The 20,533-nt window shown below is 39.5% G+C and overlaps 2 protein-coding genes across 6 annotated transcripts in view; both read left to right on the forward strand.

The window, feature by feature from the left end:
• akap17a (A kinase (PRKA) anchor protein 17A) overlaps positions 1-11,308 on the forward strand; it is a 53,244-nt gene extending 41,936 nt beyond the window's left edge. For 4 of the 5 annotated variants that reach the window (XM_062068853.1, XM_062068850.1, XM_062068851.1 and 1 more), the window contains one exon: positions 8,564-11,229. In XM_062068853.1, the coding sequence (XP_061924837.1) occupies positions 8,564-9,409 (846 nt within the window). In that variant the 3' untranslated portion in view covers positions 9,410-11,229. Of the gene's footprint in view, positions 1-8,563; positions 11,230-11,253 lie in introns of those variants that run through there. The other variant, XR_009828568.1, reaches the window with a different exon arrangement.
• A 154-nt stretch (positions 11,309-11,462) lies between these two features.
• The window catches only part of asmt (acetylserotonin O-methyltransferase), a 76,776-nt gene continuing 67,705 nt past the window's right edge, over positions 11,463-20,533 (forward strand). Inside the window, exon 1 of the mRNA XM_062068854.1 lies at positions 11,463-11,613. Within this exon, the coding sequence (XP_061924838.1) occupies positions 11,530-11,613 (84 nt within the window). The 5' untranslated portion in view covers positions 11,463-11,529. The remainder of the gene's footprint in view (positions 11,614-20,533) is intronic.

The raw sequence follows: 20,533 nt of genomic DNA on the forward strand, positions 1-20,533 counted from the left end.
GTTCGGTTGTACATTGTGGACGCCATCTTTGCTCCACAGTCTTTGCTGTCGTCCAGCATTCTGTTTTTGTTTACTTTGTAGCCAGTTCAATTTTAGTTTCATTCTGCATAGCCTTCCCTAAGCTTCAATGTCTTTTCTTAGGGGCACTCACCTTTTGTTTATTTTTGGTTTAAACATTAGACACAATTTTACCTGCACAATGCCTCCCGCTGTTTCCGACATCTACAAAGCATTTAGCACCGGCTGCCACCTACTTAATCTGCCAAGCTCTAGACAACACCAACACTCAACAACAACACATCATTTGCAGACTACAATTACTGGTTTGCAAACAATATTTTTAACCCAAATAGGTGAAATTAGACAATCTCCCAAGGCACACCAGACTGTATCTCACGGCACACTAGTGTGCTGCGGCACAGTGGTTGAAAGACACTGCTCTAGCGGGTGACTTTTCAAATGATGTTACAAATTAGTAGCAACGCTTTTGCCGCATACTTGACATATTACGGTTGTCTGTTCAACATCTTCCCGCTTGAAGCCAAACCACCGCCAGACGATGGACCCTGTGCTGTTTTTCTTGGGAATTAATTCTTCTTCCTCCATTTGTTACCAGATTGGCACCTTCTCTCTCGTATTACCACTCACCCCGCACTGTTTTGACAGTGGAACGGTTGAAGTGGGTTGAAAAAATGTGGAAGGAGTAAATGACAGAAAAAAGGGTGAAAAAAAACGGGAATTCTGAGAATTCCTGGATTTTTTTTTAACCTGGAAAAACTAAATTCCAGGATGAGTGCAATATGTTGAAGGTGGAATGGTTTGAATCGGTTGAAAAATGCGGAAATGAGGGAAGTTTGAAAAATGCCCAATTCATTTTGAATGGGAAAAATGTCTCGAAGAATCCGGGAATTTTTTGGAATTTGTCAAGGGAAAGCCCGCGATTCCTGAATAGGCTGAACAGTTTGAAGTTGGAACAGTTTGAATCGGATAAAAAAATGTGGGAGTTGTGGAACTTTGAAAAATGTCCCATTCATTTCAATGGGAATTTCATGAAAATTTGAGGATTCCGGGAAGAAGAGGGAATTTTTTTGAAAATGGTAAAAAACGTGAATTATCTGAATGAGTTAATATGGTTGGTGTTGGAATTTTTCAAAATGGTCGACAAATGTTGAAGTAGTAACATTTTTAATTGAGAAATTGTATTATGGAATTTCGGGAAAACTGGGGAATTCTTCCAGTTCAAATAACGTCGATTTTTGTCCTGATTAAGAGGAATGTTTTGACAGTGGAACGGTTGAAGTGGGTTGAAAAAATGTGGAAGGAGTAGACGACAGAAAAAAGGGTGAAAAAAACGGGAATTCTGAGAATTCCTGGATTTTTTTTTAACTTGGAAAAACTAAATTCCAGGATGAGTGCAATATGTTGAAGGTGGAATGGTTTGAATCGGTTGAAAAATGCGGAAATGAGGGAAGTTTGAAAAATGGCCAATTCATTTTGAATGGGAAAAATGTCTCGAGAAATCCGGGAATTTTTTGGAATTTGTCAAAGGGAAAGCCCGCGATTCGCGAATAGGCTGAACAGTTTGAAGTTGGAACAGTTTGAATCGGATAAAAAAATGTGGGAGTTGTGGAACTTTGAAAAATGTCCCATTCATTTCAATGGGAATTTCATGAAAATTTTGGAATTCCGGGAAAAAGAGGGAATTTTTTTGAAAATATTAAAAAACGTGAATTATCTGAATGAGTTAATATGGTTGGTGTTGGAATTTTTCAAAATGGTCGACAAATGTTGAAGTAGTAACATTTTTAATTGAGAAATTGTATTATGGAATTTCGGGAAAACTGGGGAATTCTTCCAGTTCAAATAACGTAGATTTTTGTCCTGATTAAGAGGAATGTTTTGACAGTGGAACGGTTGAAGTGGGTTGAAAAAATGTGGAAGGAGTAAACGACAGAAAAAAGGGTGAAAAAAACGGGAATTCTGGGAATTCCTGGATTTTTTTTTTTAACTTGGAAAACCTAAATTCCAGGATGAGTGCAATATGTTGAAGGTGGAATGATTTGAATCGGTTGAAAAATGCGGAAATGAGGGAAGTTTGAAAAATGGCCAATTCATTTTGAATGGGAAAAATGTCTCGAGAAATCCGGGAATTTTTTGGAATTTGTCAAGGGAAAGCCCGCGATTCCCGAATAGGCTGAACAGTTTGAAGTTGGAACAGTTTGAATCGGATAAAAAAATGTGGGAGTTGTGGAACTTTGAAAAATGTCCCATTCATTTCAATGGGAATTTCATGAAAATTTTGGAATTCCAGGAAAAAGAGGGAATTTTTTAGAAAATATTAAAAAACGTGAATTATCTGAATGAGTTAATATGGTTGGTGTTGGAATTTTTCAAAATGGTCGACAAATGTTGAAGTAGTAACATTTTTAATTGAGAAATTGTATTATGGAATTTCAGGAAAACTGGGGAATTCTTCTAGTTCAAATAACGTTGATTTTTGTCCTGATTAAGAGGAATGTTTTGACAGTGGAACAGTTGAAGTGGGTTGAAAAAATGTGGAAGGAGTAAACGACAGAAAAAAGACTGAAAAAAACGGGAATTCTGGGAATTCCTGGATTTTTTTTTAACTTGGAAAAACTAAATTCCAGGATGAGTGCAATATGTTGAAGGTGGAATGGTTTGAATCGGTTGAAAAATGCGGAAATGAGGGAAGTTTGAAAAATGGCCAATTCATTTTGACTGGGAAAAATGTCTCGAGAAATCCGGGAATTTTTTGGAATTTGTCAAGGGAAAGCCCGCGATTCCCGAATAGGCTGAACAGTTTGAAGTTGGAACAGTTTGAGTCGGATAAAAAAATGTGGGAGTTGTGGAACTTTGAAAAATGTCCCATTCATTTCAATGGGAATTTCATGAAAATTTGAGGATTCCGGGAAGAAGAGGGAATTTTTTTGAAAATGGTAAAAAACGTGAATTATCTGAATGAGTTAATATGGTTGGTGTTGGAATTTTTCAAAATGGTCGACAAATGTTGAAGTAGTAACATTTTTAATTGAGAAATTGTATTATGGAATTTCGGGAAAACTGGGGAATTCTTCCAGTTCAAATAACGTCGATTTTTGTCCTGATTAAGAGGAATGTTTTGACAGTGGAACGGTTGAAGTGGGTTGAAAAAATGCAGAAGGAGTAAACGACAGAAAAAACGGGGAAAAAAACGGGAATTCTGGGAATTCCTGGATTTTTTTTTAACTTGGAAAAACTAAATTCCAGGATGAGTGCAATATGTTGAAGGTGGAATGGTTTGAATCGGTTGAAAAATGCGGAAATGAGGGAAGTTTGAAAAATGGCCAATTCATTTTGACTGGGAAAAATGTCTCGAGAAATCCGGGAATTTTTTGGAATTTGTCAAGGGAAAGCCCGCGATTCCCGAATAGGCTGAACAGTTTGAAGTTGGAACAGTTTGAGTCGGATAAAAAAATGTGGGAGTTGTGGAACTTTGAAAAATGTCCCATTCATTTCAATGGGAATTTCATGAAAATTTGAGGATTCCGGGAAGAAGAGGGAATTTTTTTGAAAATGGTAAAAAACGTGAATTATCTGAATGAGTTAATATGGTTGGTGTTGGAATTTTTCAAAATGGTCGACAAATGTTGAAGTAGTAACATTTTTAATTGAGAAATTGTATTATGGAATTTCGGGAAAACTGGGGAATTCTTCCAGTTCAAATAACGTCGATTTTTGTCCTGATTAAGAGGAATGTTTTGACAGTGGAACGGTTGAAGTGGGTTGAAAAAATGCAGAAGGAGTAAACGACAGAAAAAACGGGGAAAAAAACGGGAATTCTGGGAATTCCTGGATTTTTTTTTAACTTGGAAAAACTAAATTCCAGGATGAGTGCAATATGTTGAAGGTGGAATGGTTTGAATCGGTTGAAAAATGCGGAAATGAGGGAAGTTTGAAAAATGGCCAATTCATTTCAAATGGGAAAAATGTCTCTGAAAATCTGGGTATTTTTGCAATTTGTCAAGTGAAAGCCTGCGATTCCCGAATAGGCTGAACAGTTTGAAGTTGGAACAGTTTGAATCGGATAAAAAAATGTGGGAGTTGTGGAACTTTGAAAAATGTCCCATTCATTTCAATGGGAATTTCATGAAAATTTTGGAATTCCGGGAAAAAGAGGGAATTTTTTTGAAAATATTAAAAAACGTGAATTATCTGAATGAGTTAATATGGTTGGTGTTGGAATTTTTCAAAATGGTCGACAAATGTTGAAGTAGTAACATTTTTAATTGAGAAATTGTATTATGGAATTTCGGGAAAACTGGGGAATTCTTCCCGTTCAAATAACGTCGATTTTTGTCCTGATTAAGAGGAATGTTTTGACAGTGGAACGGTTGAAGTGGGTTGAAAAAATGTGGAAGGAGTAGACGACAGAAAAAAGGGTGAAAAAAACGGGAATTCTGAGAATTCCTGGATTTTTTTTTTAACTTGGAAAAACTAAATTCCAGGATGAGTGCAATATGTTGAAGGTGGAATGGTTTGAATCGGTTGAAAAGCGCGGAAATGAGGGAAGTTTGAAAAATGGCCAATTCATTTTGAATGGTAAAAATGTCTCGGAAAATCTAGGTATTTTTGCAATTTGTCAAGTGAAAGCCTGCGATTCCCGAATGGGCTGAACAGTTTGAAGTTGGAACAGTTTGAATCGGATAAAAAAATGTGGGAGTTGTGGAACTTTGAAAAATGTCCCATTCATTTCAATGGGAATTTCATGAAAATTTTGGAATTCCGGGAAAAAGAGGGAATTTTTTTGAAAATATTAAAAAACGTGAATTATCTGAATGAGTTAATATGGTTGGTGTTGGAATTTTTCAAAATGGTCGACAAATGTTGAAGTAGTAACATTTTTAATTGAGAAATTGTATTATGGAATTTCAGGAAAACTGGGGAATTCTTCCCGTTCAAATAACGTCGATTTTTGTCCTGATTAAGAGGAATGTTTTGACAGTGGAACGGTTGAAGTGGGTTGAAAAAATGTGGAAGGACTAGACGACAGAAAAAAGGGTGAAAAAAACGGGAATTCTGAGAATTCCTGGATTTTTTTTTTTAACTTGGAAAAACTAAATTCCAGGATGAGTGCAATATGTTGAAGGTGGAATGGTTTGAATCGGTTGAAAAATGCGGAAATGAGGGAAGTTTGAAAAATGGCCAATTCATTTTGAATGGGAAAAATGTCTCGAGAAATCCGGGAATTTTTTGGAATTTGTCAAGGGAAAGCCCGTGATTCCCGCATAGGCTGAACAGTTTGAAGTTGGAACAGTTTGAATCGGATAAAAAAATGTGGGAGTTGTGGAACTTTGAAAAATGTCCCATTCATTTCAATGGGAATTTCGTGAAAATTTGAGGATTCCGGGAAAAAGAGGGAATTTTTTTGAAAATGGTAAAAAACGTGAATTATCTGAATGAGTTAATATGGTTGGTGTTGGAATTTTTCAAAATGGTCGACAACTGTTGATGTAGTAACATTTTTAATTGAAAAATTGTACCATGGAATTTCGGGAAAACTGGGGAATTTTTCCCGTTCAAATAACGTTGATTTTTGTCCTGATTAAGAGGAATGTTTTGACAGTGGAACGGTTGAAGTGGGTTGAAAAAATGTGGAAGGAGTAAATGACAGAAAAAAGGGTGAAAAAAACGGGAATTCTGAGATTTCCTGGATTTTTTTTTTTAACTCGGAAAAACTAAATTCCAGGATGAGTGCAATATGTTGAAGGTGGAATGGTTTGAATCGGTTGAAAAATGCGGAAATGAGGGAAGTTTGAAAAATGGCCAATTCATTTTGAATGGGAAAAATGTCTCGAGAAATCCGGGAATTTTTTGGAATTTGTCAAGGGAAAGCCCGCGATTCCCGAATAGGCTGAACAGTTTGGAGTTGGAACAGTTTGAATCGGATAAAAAAATGTGGGAGTTGTGGAACTTTGAAAAATGTCCCATTCATTTCAATGGGAATTTCATGAACATTTTGGAATTCCAGGAAAAAGAGCGAATTTTTTTGAAAATATAAAAAAAACGTGAATTATCTGAATGAGTTAATATGGTTGGTGTTGGAATTTTTCAAAATGGTCGACAAATGTTGAAGTAGTAACATTTTTAATTGAGAAATTGTACCATGGAATTTCGGGAAAACTGGGGAATTCTTCCCGTTCAAATAACGTCGATTTTTGTCCTGATTAAGAGGAATGTTTTGGCAGTGGAACGGTTGAAGTGGGTTGAAAAAATGTGGAAGGAGTAAACGACAGAAAAAAGGGTGAAAAAAACGGGAATTCTGAGAATTCCTGGATTTTTTTTTAACTTGGAAAAACTAAATTCCAGGATGAGTGCAATATGTTGAAGGTGGAATGGTTTGAATCGGTGGAAAAATGCGGAAATGAGGGAAGTTTGAAAAATGGCCAATTCAATTCGAATGGGAAAAATGTCTCGGAAAATCTGGGTATTTTTGCAATTTGTCAAGGGAAAGCCCGCGATTCCCGAATAGGCTGAACAGTTTGAAGTTGGAACAGTTTGAATCGGATAAAAAAAATGTGGGAGTTGTGGAACTTTGAAAAATGTCCCATTCATTTCAATGGGAATTTCATAAAAATTTGAGGATTCCGGGAAAAAAAGGGAATTTTTTTGAAAATGGTAAAAAACGTGAATTATCTGAATGAGTTAATATGGTTGGTGTTGGAATTTTTCAAAATGGTCGACAAATGTTGAAGTAGTAACATTTTTAATTGAGAAATTGTATTATGGAATTTCGGGAAAACTGGGGAATTCTTCCCGTTCAAATAACGTCGATTTTTGTCCTGATTAAGAGGAATGTTTTGACAGTGGAACGGTTGAAGTGGGTTGAAAAAATGTGGAAGGAGTAAACGACAGAAAAAACAGGGAAAAAAATGGGAATTCTGGGAATTCCTGGATTTTTTTTTAACTTGGAAAAACTAAATTCCAGGTTGAGTGCAATATGTTGAAGGTGGAATGGTTTGAATCGGTTGAAAAATGCGGAAATGAGGGAAGTTTGAAAAATGGCCAATTCATTTTGAATGGGAAAAATGTCTCGAGAAATCCGGGAATTTTTTGGAATTTGTCAAGGGAAAGCCCGTGATTCCCGAATAGGCTGAACAGTTTGAAGTTGGAACAGTTTGAATCGGATAAAAAAATGTGGGAGTTGTGGAACTTTGAAAAATGTCCCATTCATTTCAATGGGAATTTCATGAAAATTTGAGGATTCCGGGAAAAAGAGGGAATTTTTTTTAAAATATTAAAAAACGTGAATTATCTGAATGAGTTAATATGGTTGGTGTTGGAATTTTTCAAAATGGTCGACAAATGTTGAAGTAGTAACATTTTTAATTGAAAAATTGTACCATGGAATTTCGGGAAAACTGGGGAATTCTTCCCGTTCAAATAACGTCGATTTTCGTCCTGAGTAAGAGGAATGTTTTGACAGTGGAACGGTTGAAGTGGGTTGAAAAAATGTGGAAGGAGTAAACGACAGAAAAAAGGGTGAAAAAAACGGGAATTCTGAGAATTCCTGGATTTTTTTTTAACTTGGAAAAACTAAATTCCAGGATGAGTGCAATATGTTGAAGGTGGAATGGTTTGAATCGGTTGAAAAATGCGGAAATGAGGGAAGTTTGAAAAATGGCCAATTCATTTTGAATGGGAAAAATGTCTCGAGAAATCCGGGAATTTTTTGGAATTTGTCAAGGGAAAGCCCGCGATTCCCAAATAGGCTGAACAGTTTGAAGTTGGAACAGTTTGAATCGGATAAAAAAATGTGGGAGTTGTGGAACTTTGAAAAATGTCCCATTCATTTCAATGGGAATTTTCATAAAAATTTGAGGATTCCGGGAAAAAGAGGGAATTTTTTTGAAAATAATAAAAAAACGTGAATTATCTGAATGAGTTAATATGGTTGGTGTTGGAATTTTTCAAAATGGTCGACAAATGTTGAAGTAGTAACATTTTTAATTGAGAAATTGTATTATGGAATTTCGGGAAAACTGGGGAATTCTTCCAGTTCAAATAACGTCAATTTTTGTCCTGATTAAGAGGAATGTTTTGACAGTGGAACGGTTGAAGTGGGTTGAAAAAATGTGGAAGGAGTAAACGACAGAAAAAAGGGTGAAAAAAAGGGGAATTCTGGAAATTCCTGGATTTTTTTTTTAACTTGGAAAAAGTAAATTCCAGGATGAGTGCAATATGTTGAAGGTGGAATGGTTTGAATCGGTTGAAAAACGCGGAAATGAGGGAAGTTTGAAAAATGGCCAATTCATTTTGAATGGGAAAAATGTCTCGAGAAATCCGGGAATTTTTTGGAATTTGTCAAGGGAAAGCCCGCGATTCGCGAATAGGCTGAACAGTTTGAAGTTGGAACAGTTTGAATCGGATGAAAAATGTGGAAGGTAGAGCGCGCCAAAAGAAGAAGAAGAAATAGATGAATTTTGGTGCTGCAAAGCATTCACACAATTATTCATGATCAACTTTATTGTGTCTTGTATTGTAATTTGCATCTTCTCCCTCCAAGGCCGTCAAGCAGCAGCAGCTGGAGAAGGAGCGGGCGGAGCACGAGGCACGGGAAAAGCAGGAGAAGGCCCGACAGGAGGAGGAAGTGGCCCGCAGGCAGCAGCTGGAGGCCTGCCGCCGCAGGCAGCAGGAGGAGCTCCTCAGGGTGGAACTGGAGAAGGAGCGCGCCCTTGACCTCCAGCGGCGGGAAAAGGAGCTGAGAGAGAAGTTGGTCTCCAACATGTTGAAGAAAAGCTGCGAGAAACCCACAGGAGATCCTGGATCGCAGGATCAGGCTGGCCCTGCAGGAAGCAAGGAGACCTCTGATGCGGCGAGGGAGAATGTCACCCTCGTGGTCCTGGGCCAGGTGAACGGCGTGAAGGCGGCGGAGGGCATGTCCAAAACTGCTGCTCCCGCTGAGATTCCCAGGAAAAGCAGAGGAACAAAGGAAAAGAAAGGAAGTGACGACGTCAAGAAGAAACGGGAGGAGAAAAAGAAAGAGAATGTGAGGAGCAGGCTCAGCGAGGAGAACGCGAGGCGCCGCGGCAGAGACCACGGCTCCAGGAGGCGTCACTCCAGCGGCGAGAGGAGGAGGAGCACCAGTCGCCACGGGACCTCCAGCCACCGCAGGAGGAGCGACGGGAGGCGGAGCCACAACCACTGCAGCAGGAGCGCCAGCTCCAGCCGGGACAGTAGCCGGAGCAGCGGTGGGAGGAGCCACAGCAGGGGGAGGAGCCGCAGGGACGGCCACCGTAAATACAGCAGAGGGAGCTCCAGGAGCAGCAGCAGAGGCAGAGACCGGAGTCACTACAGTCGTGGATACAGGAGGCACAGCTACAGTAGAGACAGGAGTCACTCCAGAAGATAAACACTCCAGTCCACACTTGAGCAGGTCACGCTACACTTTTGATTAGTTTTCTTCATTATTCACAATCCTTATGTAAGACAAGAACACTCTTAAATTTCATCTTTTTGCATTCTAACTCGTAAATAAATGCTAGCAAAAGTCAGCTAATGGAAGGCCCCCCAAAAAACACTGTAAAAACCTCCATCATTTTATATACACTTAAGTATATATGTAATGTAGTAACAGTCATAATAATATTTATGTATTTTGCTTATTATAGGCATACGGCGGTGTATTCACAGACGCATCACTTTTCAAAGACAACAATAAAGACCACTTTGGGACAAATGATGAACCAGAAACTTCTATTTTTGATCCTGAATATAAGGATCTACAAGTTTTAGAAGCTGTGCAGCTTTAGTCAAAAACTAAGCATCATGTAGCAGTGTTGCTAAGTGCTAAACAAGATATACAAACATAATAAAACAATCACTCACTGGGATAAAGACTGATGGGATGTTTACATCTTCCCCTTATACATAAACAATGCATCATAATCCTCACAAAGGGTTAAACAAGTGTTTTTTTTCCTGTATTTCTCACCATCTCCGGGTCTAAGTTGGATGCCAAAGTTGACCAACTTTTGGGTTTGTGTCCACAACCTTCTACTATCCAGGAGAGGCATGATTTACAATGTAGATTTAACTTTCACCAACTCCGAGGTGATGCAGCAGCTCAATATAGCAGCATAAGGTAGTCTCTGATCACGCCACTGCTAAAAGTAGTTCCTCTGCGTTGGCACTTACAATAACAATATCACTCATACCGTAAACTCGGGACAATTTGCCGCTACATTTTTCTGACACTTTGTACCTTGTGGCTTATAAGACACTGAGACTAATATGTGTTTTTTTCTCCGATAACAGCCAGTATAAAATAGTGAAAAACATATACACTAAAAGTAGTTCCTCTGCGTTAGCCCTTATAATAACACTGGCACTTTTTGGATGTTTATTTAGAGAACTTTATGGTCGCAGTAGTTTACTCCCATTAGCTGCAATGTTAGCCACTTCGTACTTGCCATATTTTATGACTTAAAATGCATAAAAACAGAAAATCATATGTGTTCTTGTCTAACATACGGATTGTTAATGCAGTTTCCTTTTAAATTTGTGATGGCTTGGGGGGGAAAAACATTTAAATTAAAAATGGTTAACTTGGAAGTGGATTGAAATACCTTCAAAGAGCATGTGTATTACTTTAGTTCTACATGGCACACTCACTAGTTTATTGGGTACTTGATTACTCATCACAATGCAGCCTTTATATTCACAAAGCTTGGAATATCTTGTTTGAAAATAGCCCCCAACAAGCCTCGGGACCACCGCTAACAACTCGAATGCTGCTCTTTTACAAATACGAACTTGGAAGACTTTTCTAAGCTGCCTCACACACTTTTGCGTTTTTATTTTTCTGCCCAGCAGCTCTGGAAACTCAGGATTTCGAACCACAGGAGCAACTTTTTTTTTGAGGGGTTCAAGTATCTTTATTTCTCCAAAGACTTATATTTTTTTAATGGACTGTTTGGAACGTAACCAAGAGACAAGGTGTGAACACTGAAAGACTCGTAGACCAAGATGGGAATGTTAGGATGCTTTACATTGTGTCTGGGCAAAGATGGTGCTTTTAACTGGATTAGTTTTTGAATGTGTACTTTGTGGCTTCCTGGTGCATCTTCTACATAAGGTAGTTCTAATAAAATGAATAAATTGACATTTTAACTAAAAGCAAAGCTTGTCTAGAAGGTCAGAGCTCCTTTATGTTGCACCTGAACCAGGTAAATCTCTGTTTTACTTCATCCTCAGGGTGTTTGATACACTGGGCAAAAGTTCTTCCAACCAAGGACACCTTGTCCAAAAAGGCCGATCAAATTTACCATCTCTAAAATGAAATTCCCACTGGAGCGTGAGTGATGGTGAACAAAACCGCACTGTTTAGTTTCAGGTGAGCCCCTGGTCTAATCTGGGTTACCAAAGTCTAATCGGCTTAGCCCACTGCTACCACTGCTGGGTGGGCACTTTAGTCTGCTTTCTTCTCCACTTTCCAGACGCTCGAGTCACAGGACGTCTAGCCGACAAGGAATGGACTCGACCGTTGCGACACCAGATGCTGACGCGTACCCCAAGAAAATACTGGAGTACATGGAAGGCTTCCTCGTCTCCAAGGTAATGCAAACCTCCAGATCTGCACATTAGTCAGAACAGTCCCGTAGTGGTTGTTCCAACGCAGTTAAGCAAGTTCAAGTCCAACAATTGACAGGATTGTGACCCCGCTGAATCCAGGCCTGGAATTTAAACATTTTAAGGTCAAGGCAAGTGTTGCCTTAAAGGAGGGCTCATATTTTAGGGCACCAAGGCAAGTTAGAAGGGCACCAAAGCAAACATTATTTTCTTTCGAGGCAGGGGCTCCAAAGCACATATGCATATGCATGTGTGTGTGTGTGTGTGTGTGTTCTGACTTAATGGGGACATCGCTCTGTTTACACAGTCACCTTTAGAAGACCTCTGACGGTATGGGGACCACGTTTTTGATCATCACTTGTGGGGACCACCCTTTCTATGGTATGGGGACAAAAAAACAGGTCCCCTAAAGGGAAACCTTTTTAAATGATAGTCAGATCCATTCTGAAGATACCTAAGTGATTTTTAAGCTTTTGGCCCATAAAATATGTTTACTGGTTAGTTTGAGCGTGAGACATTTGCACAGCAGCCCCCTCATCGGGCTGTAGCTGGTACATTTAAGTGGTGAAACTTCCTATAAGAGGACAGCTGTAGTGCTGTATTCTGAGGATCATGTCATATGTAATTTAAACTTTTTATTTTTTTAAATGGTCCTCAGTAGTCACGTACAAATTTGTGTGATTTATGCAAAATTATTTAAATGTGGTCCCCATGAACCATATTAAGTCTTTTTCCCCAGGGTCCCCAGTAAGAATGATCAGCACATTACTTCATCAATCCAGAGATTTAAAGACGCGTATGAGCTAACTGGGCAGTGGCCATTTTACACCATTTTTTTATGCCTCCACCACCTGTAGAAAGGGTGGTGCCCACAAGTCATGATCAAAAACTTGGTCCCCATTCCAAATGATAACCAGTAAGTGTGTGTGTGTATATACAGGTAAAAGCCAGTAAATTAGAATATTTTGAAAAACTTGATTTATTTCAGTAATTGCATTCAGAAGGTGTAACTTGTACATTATATTTATTCATTGCACACAGACTGATGCATTCAAATGTTTATTTCATTTAATTTTGATGATTTGAAGTGGCAACAAATGAAAATCCAAAGTTCCGTGTGTCACAAAATTAGAATATTACTTAAGGCTAATACAAAAAAGGGATTTTTAGAAATGTTGGCCAACTGAAAAGTATGAAAATGAAAAATATGAGCATGTACAATACTCAATACTTGGTTGGAGCTCCTTTTGCCTCAATTACTGCATTAATGCGGCGTGGCATGGAGTCGATGAGTTTCTGGCACTGCTCAGGTGTTATGAGAGCCCAGGTTGCTCTGATAGTGGCCTTCAACTCTTCTGCGTTTTTGGGTCTGGCATTCTGCATCTTCCTTTTCACAATACCCAACAGATTTTCTATGGGGCTAAGGTCAGGGGAGTTGGCGGGCCAATTTAGAACAGAAATACCATGGTCCGTAAACCAGGCACGGGTAGATTTTGCGCTGTGTGCAGGCGCCAAGTCCTGTTGGAACTTGAAATCTCCATCTCCATAGAGCAGGTCAGCAGCAGGAAGCATGAAGTGCTCTATAACTTGCTGGTAGACAGCTGCGTTGACCCTGGAACTCAGGAAACAGAGTGGACCGACACCAGCAGATGACATGGCACCCCAAACCATCACTGATGGTGGAAACTTTACACTAGACTTCAGGCAACGTGGATCCTGTGCCTCTCCTGTCTTCCTCCAGACCCTGGGACCTCGATTTCCAAAGGAAATGCAAAATTTGCTTTCGTCAGAAAACATGACTTTGGACCACTCAGCAGCAGTCCAGCTCTTTTTTCCAGGGTCAACGCAGCCGTCTACCAGCAAGTTTTAGAGCACTTCATGCTTCCTGCTGCTGACCTGCTCTATGGAGATGGAGATTTCAAGTTCCAACAGGACTTGGCGCCTGCACACAGCGCAAAATCTACCCGTGCCTGGTTTACACAAGATTCCCGAGCGCGGCCACTGCTGCTGCTCACTTACTGCTGCTCACTTACTGCATCAATGCGGCGTGGCATTGCTGAGGTGTTATGGATGCCCTGGATGCTTCAATAGCGGCCTTTATCTCATTTGCCTTATTCGGTCTGGTGTCTTTCAGCTTCTTCTTCACAATACCCCACAAATTCTCTATGGGGTTCAGGTCAGGGGATTTGGCAGGCCAATCGAGGACAGTAATGCCATGGTCAGTACACCAGTTACTGGTGGTTTTGGCACTGTGGGCAGGTGCCAGATCATGCTGGAAAATGAAATCATCATCTCCATAGAGCTTTTTAACAGATGGAAGCATGTAGTGCTCTAAAATCTCTTGGTACACAGCTGCATTGACTCTGGACTTAATGAAACACAGTGGACCAACACCAGCCGCTGACATGGCTCCCCAAACCATTGCTGACTGTGGGAACTTTACACTGGATTTCAAGCAACTTGGATTTTGCTCCACTCCAGCCTTCCTCCAGACTCTAGCGCCTTGACTTCCAAATGAAATACAAAACTTGCTTTCGTCTGAAAACAGGACTCTGGACCACTCTGCAACTGTCCAGTGCTTCTTTTCCATAGCCCAAGTCAGACGCTTCTTCCGTTGTCTTGAGTTCAGGAGTGGCTTGACCATGGGAATACGGCTACATGCTTCCATCTGTTGAAAAGCTCTATGGAGATGATGATTTCATTTTCCAGCATGATCCACCAGTAACTGGTGTACTGACCATTACTGTCCTCGATTGGCCTGCCAACTCCCCTGACCTGAACCCCATTGAGAATTTGTGGGGTATTGTGAAGAAGAAGCTGAAAGACACCAAACCCAATAATGCAAATGAGCTAAAGGCCGCTATTGAAGCATCCTGGGCATCCATAACGCCTCAGCAATGCCACAGGCTGATTGCCTCCATGCCACGCCGCATTGGTGCAGTAATCCGTGCAAAAGGATTCCCAACCAAGTACTGAGTGCATTAATTGACATTTTCAAATGTTTGATTTTGTTTTGCTGTTATAAATCTTTATTTTTTACTTGGTTTGAGGAAATATTCAAATTTTTGAGATGGGATTTTTGAGTTTTCTTAAGCTGTATGCCATAATCAGCAATATTACAATAATAAAAGGCTTGCAATATTTCAGTTGATGTGTAATGAATCCAGAATGTATGACATTTCCATGTTTTAGTTGCATTACAGAAAATAAAAAACTTCATCACAATATACTAATTTTCTGAGACAGTCCTGTATATACTGTTTTTTTTTATGCATTATTAATATCAACGTGTCAGCTTTTTGTCATTACATGATGCCTTTATCTCTATTTTTACATTTTGATAGAGGGAGGTATTTTTTTAATTATTAATTTTTTAAAGTTCTGTACATCTATATGTACATGTAGATGCTGTATCGGGACATATCCATTAAGAGTTTGAGCAGAAATATGCCATATAGGAATTACCTACACACAATAAAACATTAACAAAATGATGTGTCACATGAATGGTTTTTGAAGTAACACCTTTGTGACATGAAAAAAACAAGTAATGTAAAAAAAACCATGGTGTTTACTTTTTGATATTAATATAAAACTCAAAACAGTTTGGCTAATGAAGATGAAGTCTAATAAACAAAATTTGTTCTTCTCCAACGCCTCCTTGTACACAATCTTCACAGCCTGCGTTCCAAATCGATGAGTTGACAAAACATTGTAGCTAGTGTTGATGTTATTTGAACACCAATACAGTTTTCAGTTAAATAAAGGACGAATGAACATCCCAGTAAACAAAGTAAAGACTTTATAAACAAGTTGACACTTGCTGCATGGTTTCTCACCTCATTAAAAAGCGCTATACAAGTATAACCCATTTATCATTTATTTAACTCTCAGTCACAGCAGCTGATGAACGCTGTATTGAGAAAATAAAAGCAACATCAGTTTTCTTCTTCGCTGTATACTTTTAGTGTGGGGACAAGTGTCTCCAATATTGTCCACACCTGTCTCCATCTAAACATAGCAGTGCTCTCTTAAACGTACGGCGGGAAGCGAGGGAAAATGACGTTTAACCAAGCGCTTGGCTCCGTTTACTCCAAGGGGAAATCTCCTGAGCAAAGTCCGTGTAGCTTGTTCGCCATGATTATCAAGCCAAACGATGCATGCGCCTGACTTCGTGTTGCCTAAAATGCATTAATAAATGATGTTTTTTTCGGTAATTAAAAAATGATACGGTAGTACTAACCATGGGGAATTTTATCGTAAATTATCATTATACCGTTTACCGTTACATACCGGTCACGGCATGTTCGTGCCGCAGATGTTAGTCAATTTTTTAGGGCATTACTGCGGCTTTCGCCGTGGTTAAATTCCAGCCCTGTGGATCTATGCGGTCAGTTTATTCGTATCGACAGGATCAGTCTGTTCTTAATGACAGAATTTTTTTTGTTTTCCAACAGGGTGTTGGGTAAATCACTGCATGTTCACTAATATTTGACATGTTTCAGTGCAGGATTCAGATAGACCATAATACACAGTGTTGGAATGTAACACTGTTACTACATTACAGGATACTTGGATCTTTCTCACACCGCAATCAATTCCTAGCTTGAATTAGACGGAATACAAGTATCCAATCACTGTTGCACCACATCTGTGTTTCGACCACGTTCCGTAAATGTGTGTTTGGCGAGGAATACACAATCAAAATCTGAAAGTAGGATTGGAAAAGACTCCCCCAAAACCCGGTGTTACTTCATTATATATTTTTCAGTACTTTCGTATTCAGAGAATTGGCAAAGGTTTTCTTTGGGTTCATAAAACAAACACATTTTAGTGAGCAATGACAAATGTTTTCATGTAAGTATGGATCCATGTTCTTTAGGAATTAAGGTGTGTGGTTCCCCAATGCTCAATTTTAGGTCCCATTCTTTTTAGTCTTTCAGGCATGTGATTATTCTGTCTATAGTCGTAAATCTGTCTTTTTTTTAATCTCTGTATAAATATTTAACGTTTTTTCTGACCTACAATGTGTGTTAAAATCTTGATCCGTCTCCGTATCATACCTGCCAACAACTACAGTTTCCCCGTAATGAGTACAGTATTTGATAATCCAGTGGTAAAAACTACGGTTTTCCATTAAAAATTATTAACTTTAAAAATCGAAGCTACGTAGCGAAGCAACTCCACAAAATATACGGGAAACATCAATGATGATTGGTTGGTTTACGTATAAGAACATCCATGATTGGTTGGTTGTTTACTATGATGTGTCATGATTGGTTAAGATTAGGGCAAACATTAGGGACAGGCCTATCAGAGGCAAGATAGGGCGGGTCATGGAACCAGGAAGGGAAATCACAACAGACATCCAAAATGACGACGAGAGAGTCGTAGAAGAGAAGAGAATATTCAAGCGGGCGATTTATACCACCACCAGCAGAAATCATTAAAAAACGAAACTCAGTTGACAGTAAAAAGTTGTTGTCGCAATTGTTGGATATGAATTTAAACCATAACCAACCATGCATTATTATAGCTCTTGTCTCAAAGTAGGTGTACTGTCACCACCTGTCACATCACGCCCTGACTTATTTTGACTTTTTTGCTTTTTTCCTGTGTGTAGTGTTTTAGTTTTTGTCTTGCGCTCCTATTTTGGTGGCTTTTTCTCTTTTTTTGGTATTTTCCTGTCGCAGTTTCATGTCTTCCTTTGAGCGATATTTTCCGCATCTACTTTGTTTTAGCAATCAAGAATATTTTAGTTGTTTTTATCTTTCTTTGTGGGGACATTGTTGATCGTTACGTCATGTTCGGATGTACATTGTGGACGCCGTCTTTGCTCCGCAGTAAGTCTTTGCTGTCGTCCAGCATTCTGTTTTTGTTTACTTTGTAGCCAGTTTTATTTTCGTTCTGCATAGCCTTCCCTAAGCTTCAATGCCTTTTCTTATGGGCACTCACCTTTTGTTTATTTTTGGTTTAAACAGACACAATTTTATCTGCACACTGCCTCCCGCTGTTTCCGACGTCTACAAAGCAATTAGCACCGGCTGCCACCTACTTACTCTGCCGAGCTCTAGACATCACCGACACTCAACAACAACACATCATTTGCAGACTACAATTACTGGTTTGCAAAAAATATTTCTCACCCAAATAGGTGAAATTAGACAATCTCCCACGGCACACCAGACTGTATCTCACGGCACACTAGTGTGCCGCGGCACTGTGGTTGAAAAACACTGATGTAGACGACGTCCAGGAAACCCACAATATGTCCACTTGGCTCCTTTGTCCCCCCACCAGGGCATCGCCGGCTTATTTTCAGTCTTTTTCATTAAGTTCAAATTTCTTTACTCTGACTGCGCCTAGAAAATCTGTCCATAAAAGTTTTGAACAGAATCGGTGGGGCAGCCCTGGCGAGTCCCACCCTTACTGAAAACAGGTCCGACTTACTGCCGTTGTGTCTAAATGTGATTGCATGCCAAAAATTGATTTCCTTGGCGGGAGCACGCACCGCTTGCTAAAAACATGCATTGTCCACAGCGGATTACTAGGTGTGAGACAAACATTTTATTTTCCTGGTTATTGACATTGACGTTATTTAAGCCATTATCGTAGTATGGTATGGCAGAAAGTAAGGGAGAAAACGTTGTACTATGAAACAGTCATTTGTGATTACAATACTTGAAACCTCCCAAGAACTGCAACAATATTTTTAGTTATCCAAAATATACATTTTTGGCAGTGGTCGTTTGGGTAGATTTTAGCTCTAAAAAGGGTATTTCAACAAGTCAACAAACAGTACAGTAGATACTTGATTTTGATATATGTAATGCTCATAAGGGTATTCTAGTAAAATATGCAGAGATGAGATGTGTCAATGTCAAAATCCATCCATCCATCCATCCATTTTCTACCGCTTATTCCCCAATGTCAAAATATTAATTGAAATACATTTGTGGCAGCAGCAAAGTGGTCCTTTGGGTATAATTTAGCTTTGTAAAGGGTATTTCAACAAGGCAACAGTACAGTAGGTACCACATTTTGTGGACCAAAAGGGCGCACCACCGATGAGCGGGTTTAGTCAGGTCTATTTTCATACAAAAGGCGCACCGGACTATAAGGAGCATTAAAGGGGTCATATTATGATTTTTTTCTAAATGTAAAAGACTTCCTTGTGGTCTACATAACATGTAATGGTGGTACTTTGGTCAAAATGTTGCATAGATGATGTTTTACAGATTATCTTCAAGTCGCTTTGCGACAGTTGTTTCAAGATGCGCCGTTTTGTGGGCGGTCTTATTTACGTGGCTCACCTTCGACAGCGTCTTCTCCCCGTCATCTTTGTTGTAGCGGTGTAGCGTGCAAGGACGGGAGTGGAAGAAGTGTCAAAAGATGGAGCTAACTGTTTTAATGACATTCAATAACAGAGCAGCATCTCCTCATCCGGAAACAACAACAAGGTCCCGTGTTAAAACGTCCAACCGGAACTCTCTAATAACTAAAGTTCCTTGAGTGAATAATGTAGACTCACAACACCGGTATGTTTTAGCGCTTTCATGGCGAGTCTACTGACCTAAGTAAGAACTTTACACTACTTTATATTAGAAATGGCAACAGCGGAGGATGAATGTCCCATAACAAGAAGATAGAGAAAAAGAAGAAGCTTATCAACTACGGTGTCGGCACGGACTACAAAGGCGGAAGTGCACACATTTTCAGGACTTATGCAGATCCCAAATACAGATCAGCAGGTACCAGAAGGTAAGAAAAGTTACTTTTGCATAATATTGCAAAACTAAACACCAGATAATATGTCTTACCTTATACTCACACCATAATAATACTGGTATGTTGAAGCACAGTACAATCCATCAAGCGCTGCGGCTTCATAGCTTAGAGGCCTACTGAAATGAATTTTTTTTATTTAAACGGGGATAGCAGATCTATTCTATGTGTCATACTTGATCATTTCGCGATATTGCCATATTTTTGCTGAAAGGATTTAGTATAGAACAACGACGATAAAGATTGCAACTTTTGGTATCTGATAAAAAAAAGGCTTGCCCCTACCGGAAGTAGCGTGACGTAGTCAGTTGAACATATACGCAAAGTTCCCTATTGTTTACAATGATGGCCCCATGAAGTGAGAGAGATTCGGACCGAGAAAGCGACAATTTCCCCATTAATTTGAGCGAGGATGAAAGATTTGTGGATGAGTAAAGTGCAAGTGAAGGACTAGTGGGGAGTTGAAGCTATTCAGATAGGGAAGATGCTGTGAGAGCCGGGGGTGACCTGATATTCAGCTGGGAATGACTACAACAGTAAATAAACACAAGACATATATATACTCTATTAGCCACAACACAACCAGGCTTATATTTAATATGCCACAAATTAATCCTGCATAAAAACACCTGCGTGTTTGTTACGCTAGCTCCTAGCTCCTCTGCTAGCTCCTAGCTCCATAGAACACGCCAATACAATTCAAACACCTGATCAACACACAATCACTCAGCCCAAAAGACCGTTCACCTAACCCAAGGTTCATAAAGCTTATATATTTTTAAAAAGTTACGTACATACGCAAAAAAAAGTTGCGCACATACGGTCAAGCGATCAAATGTTTAGAAGCCAAAGCTGCATACTCACAGTAGCACGTCTGCGTCTTTGTCATCCAAATCAAAGTAATCCTGGTAAGAGTCTGTGTTGTCCCAGTTCTCTACAGGCGTCTGTGTATCGAAGTCAAAAGTCCTCCTGGTTAGAGTCTCTGTTATCCGAGTTCTTCCATCTTGACTGCATCTTCCGGGAATGTAAACAAAGAAGCGCCGGCTGTGTACTGTTGTTGCTGACTACGTTCGAAAAATACGTCCATTTCGCACCGACAACTTTCTTCTTTGCTTGCTCA

Source organism: Entelurus aequoreus, linkage group LG14, assembly GCF_033978785.1.
Source record: "Entelurus aequoreus isolate RoL-2023_Sb linkage group LG14, RoL_Eaeq_v1.1, whole genome shotgun sequence".
NCBI lineage: Eukaryota > Metazoa > Chordata > Actinopteri > Syngnathiformes > Syngnathidae > Entelurus > Entelurus aequoreus.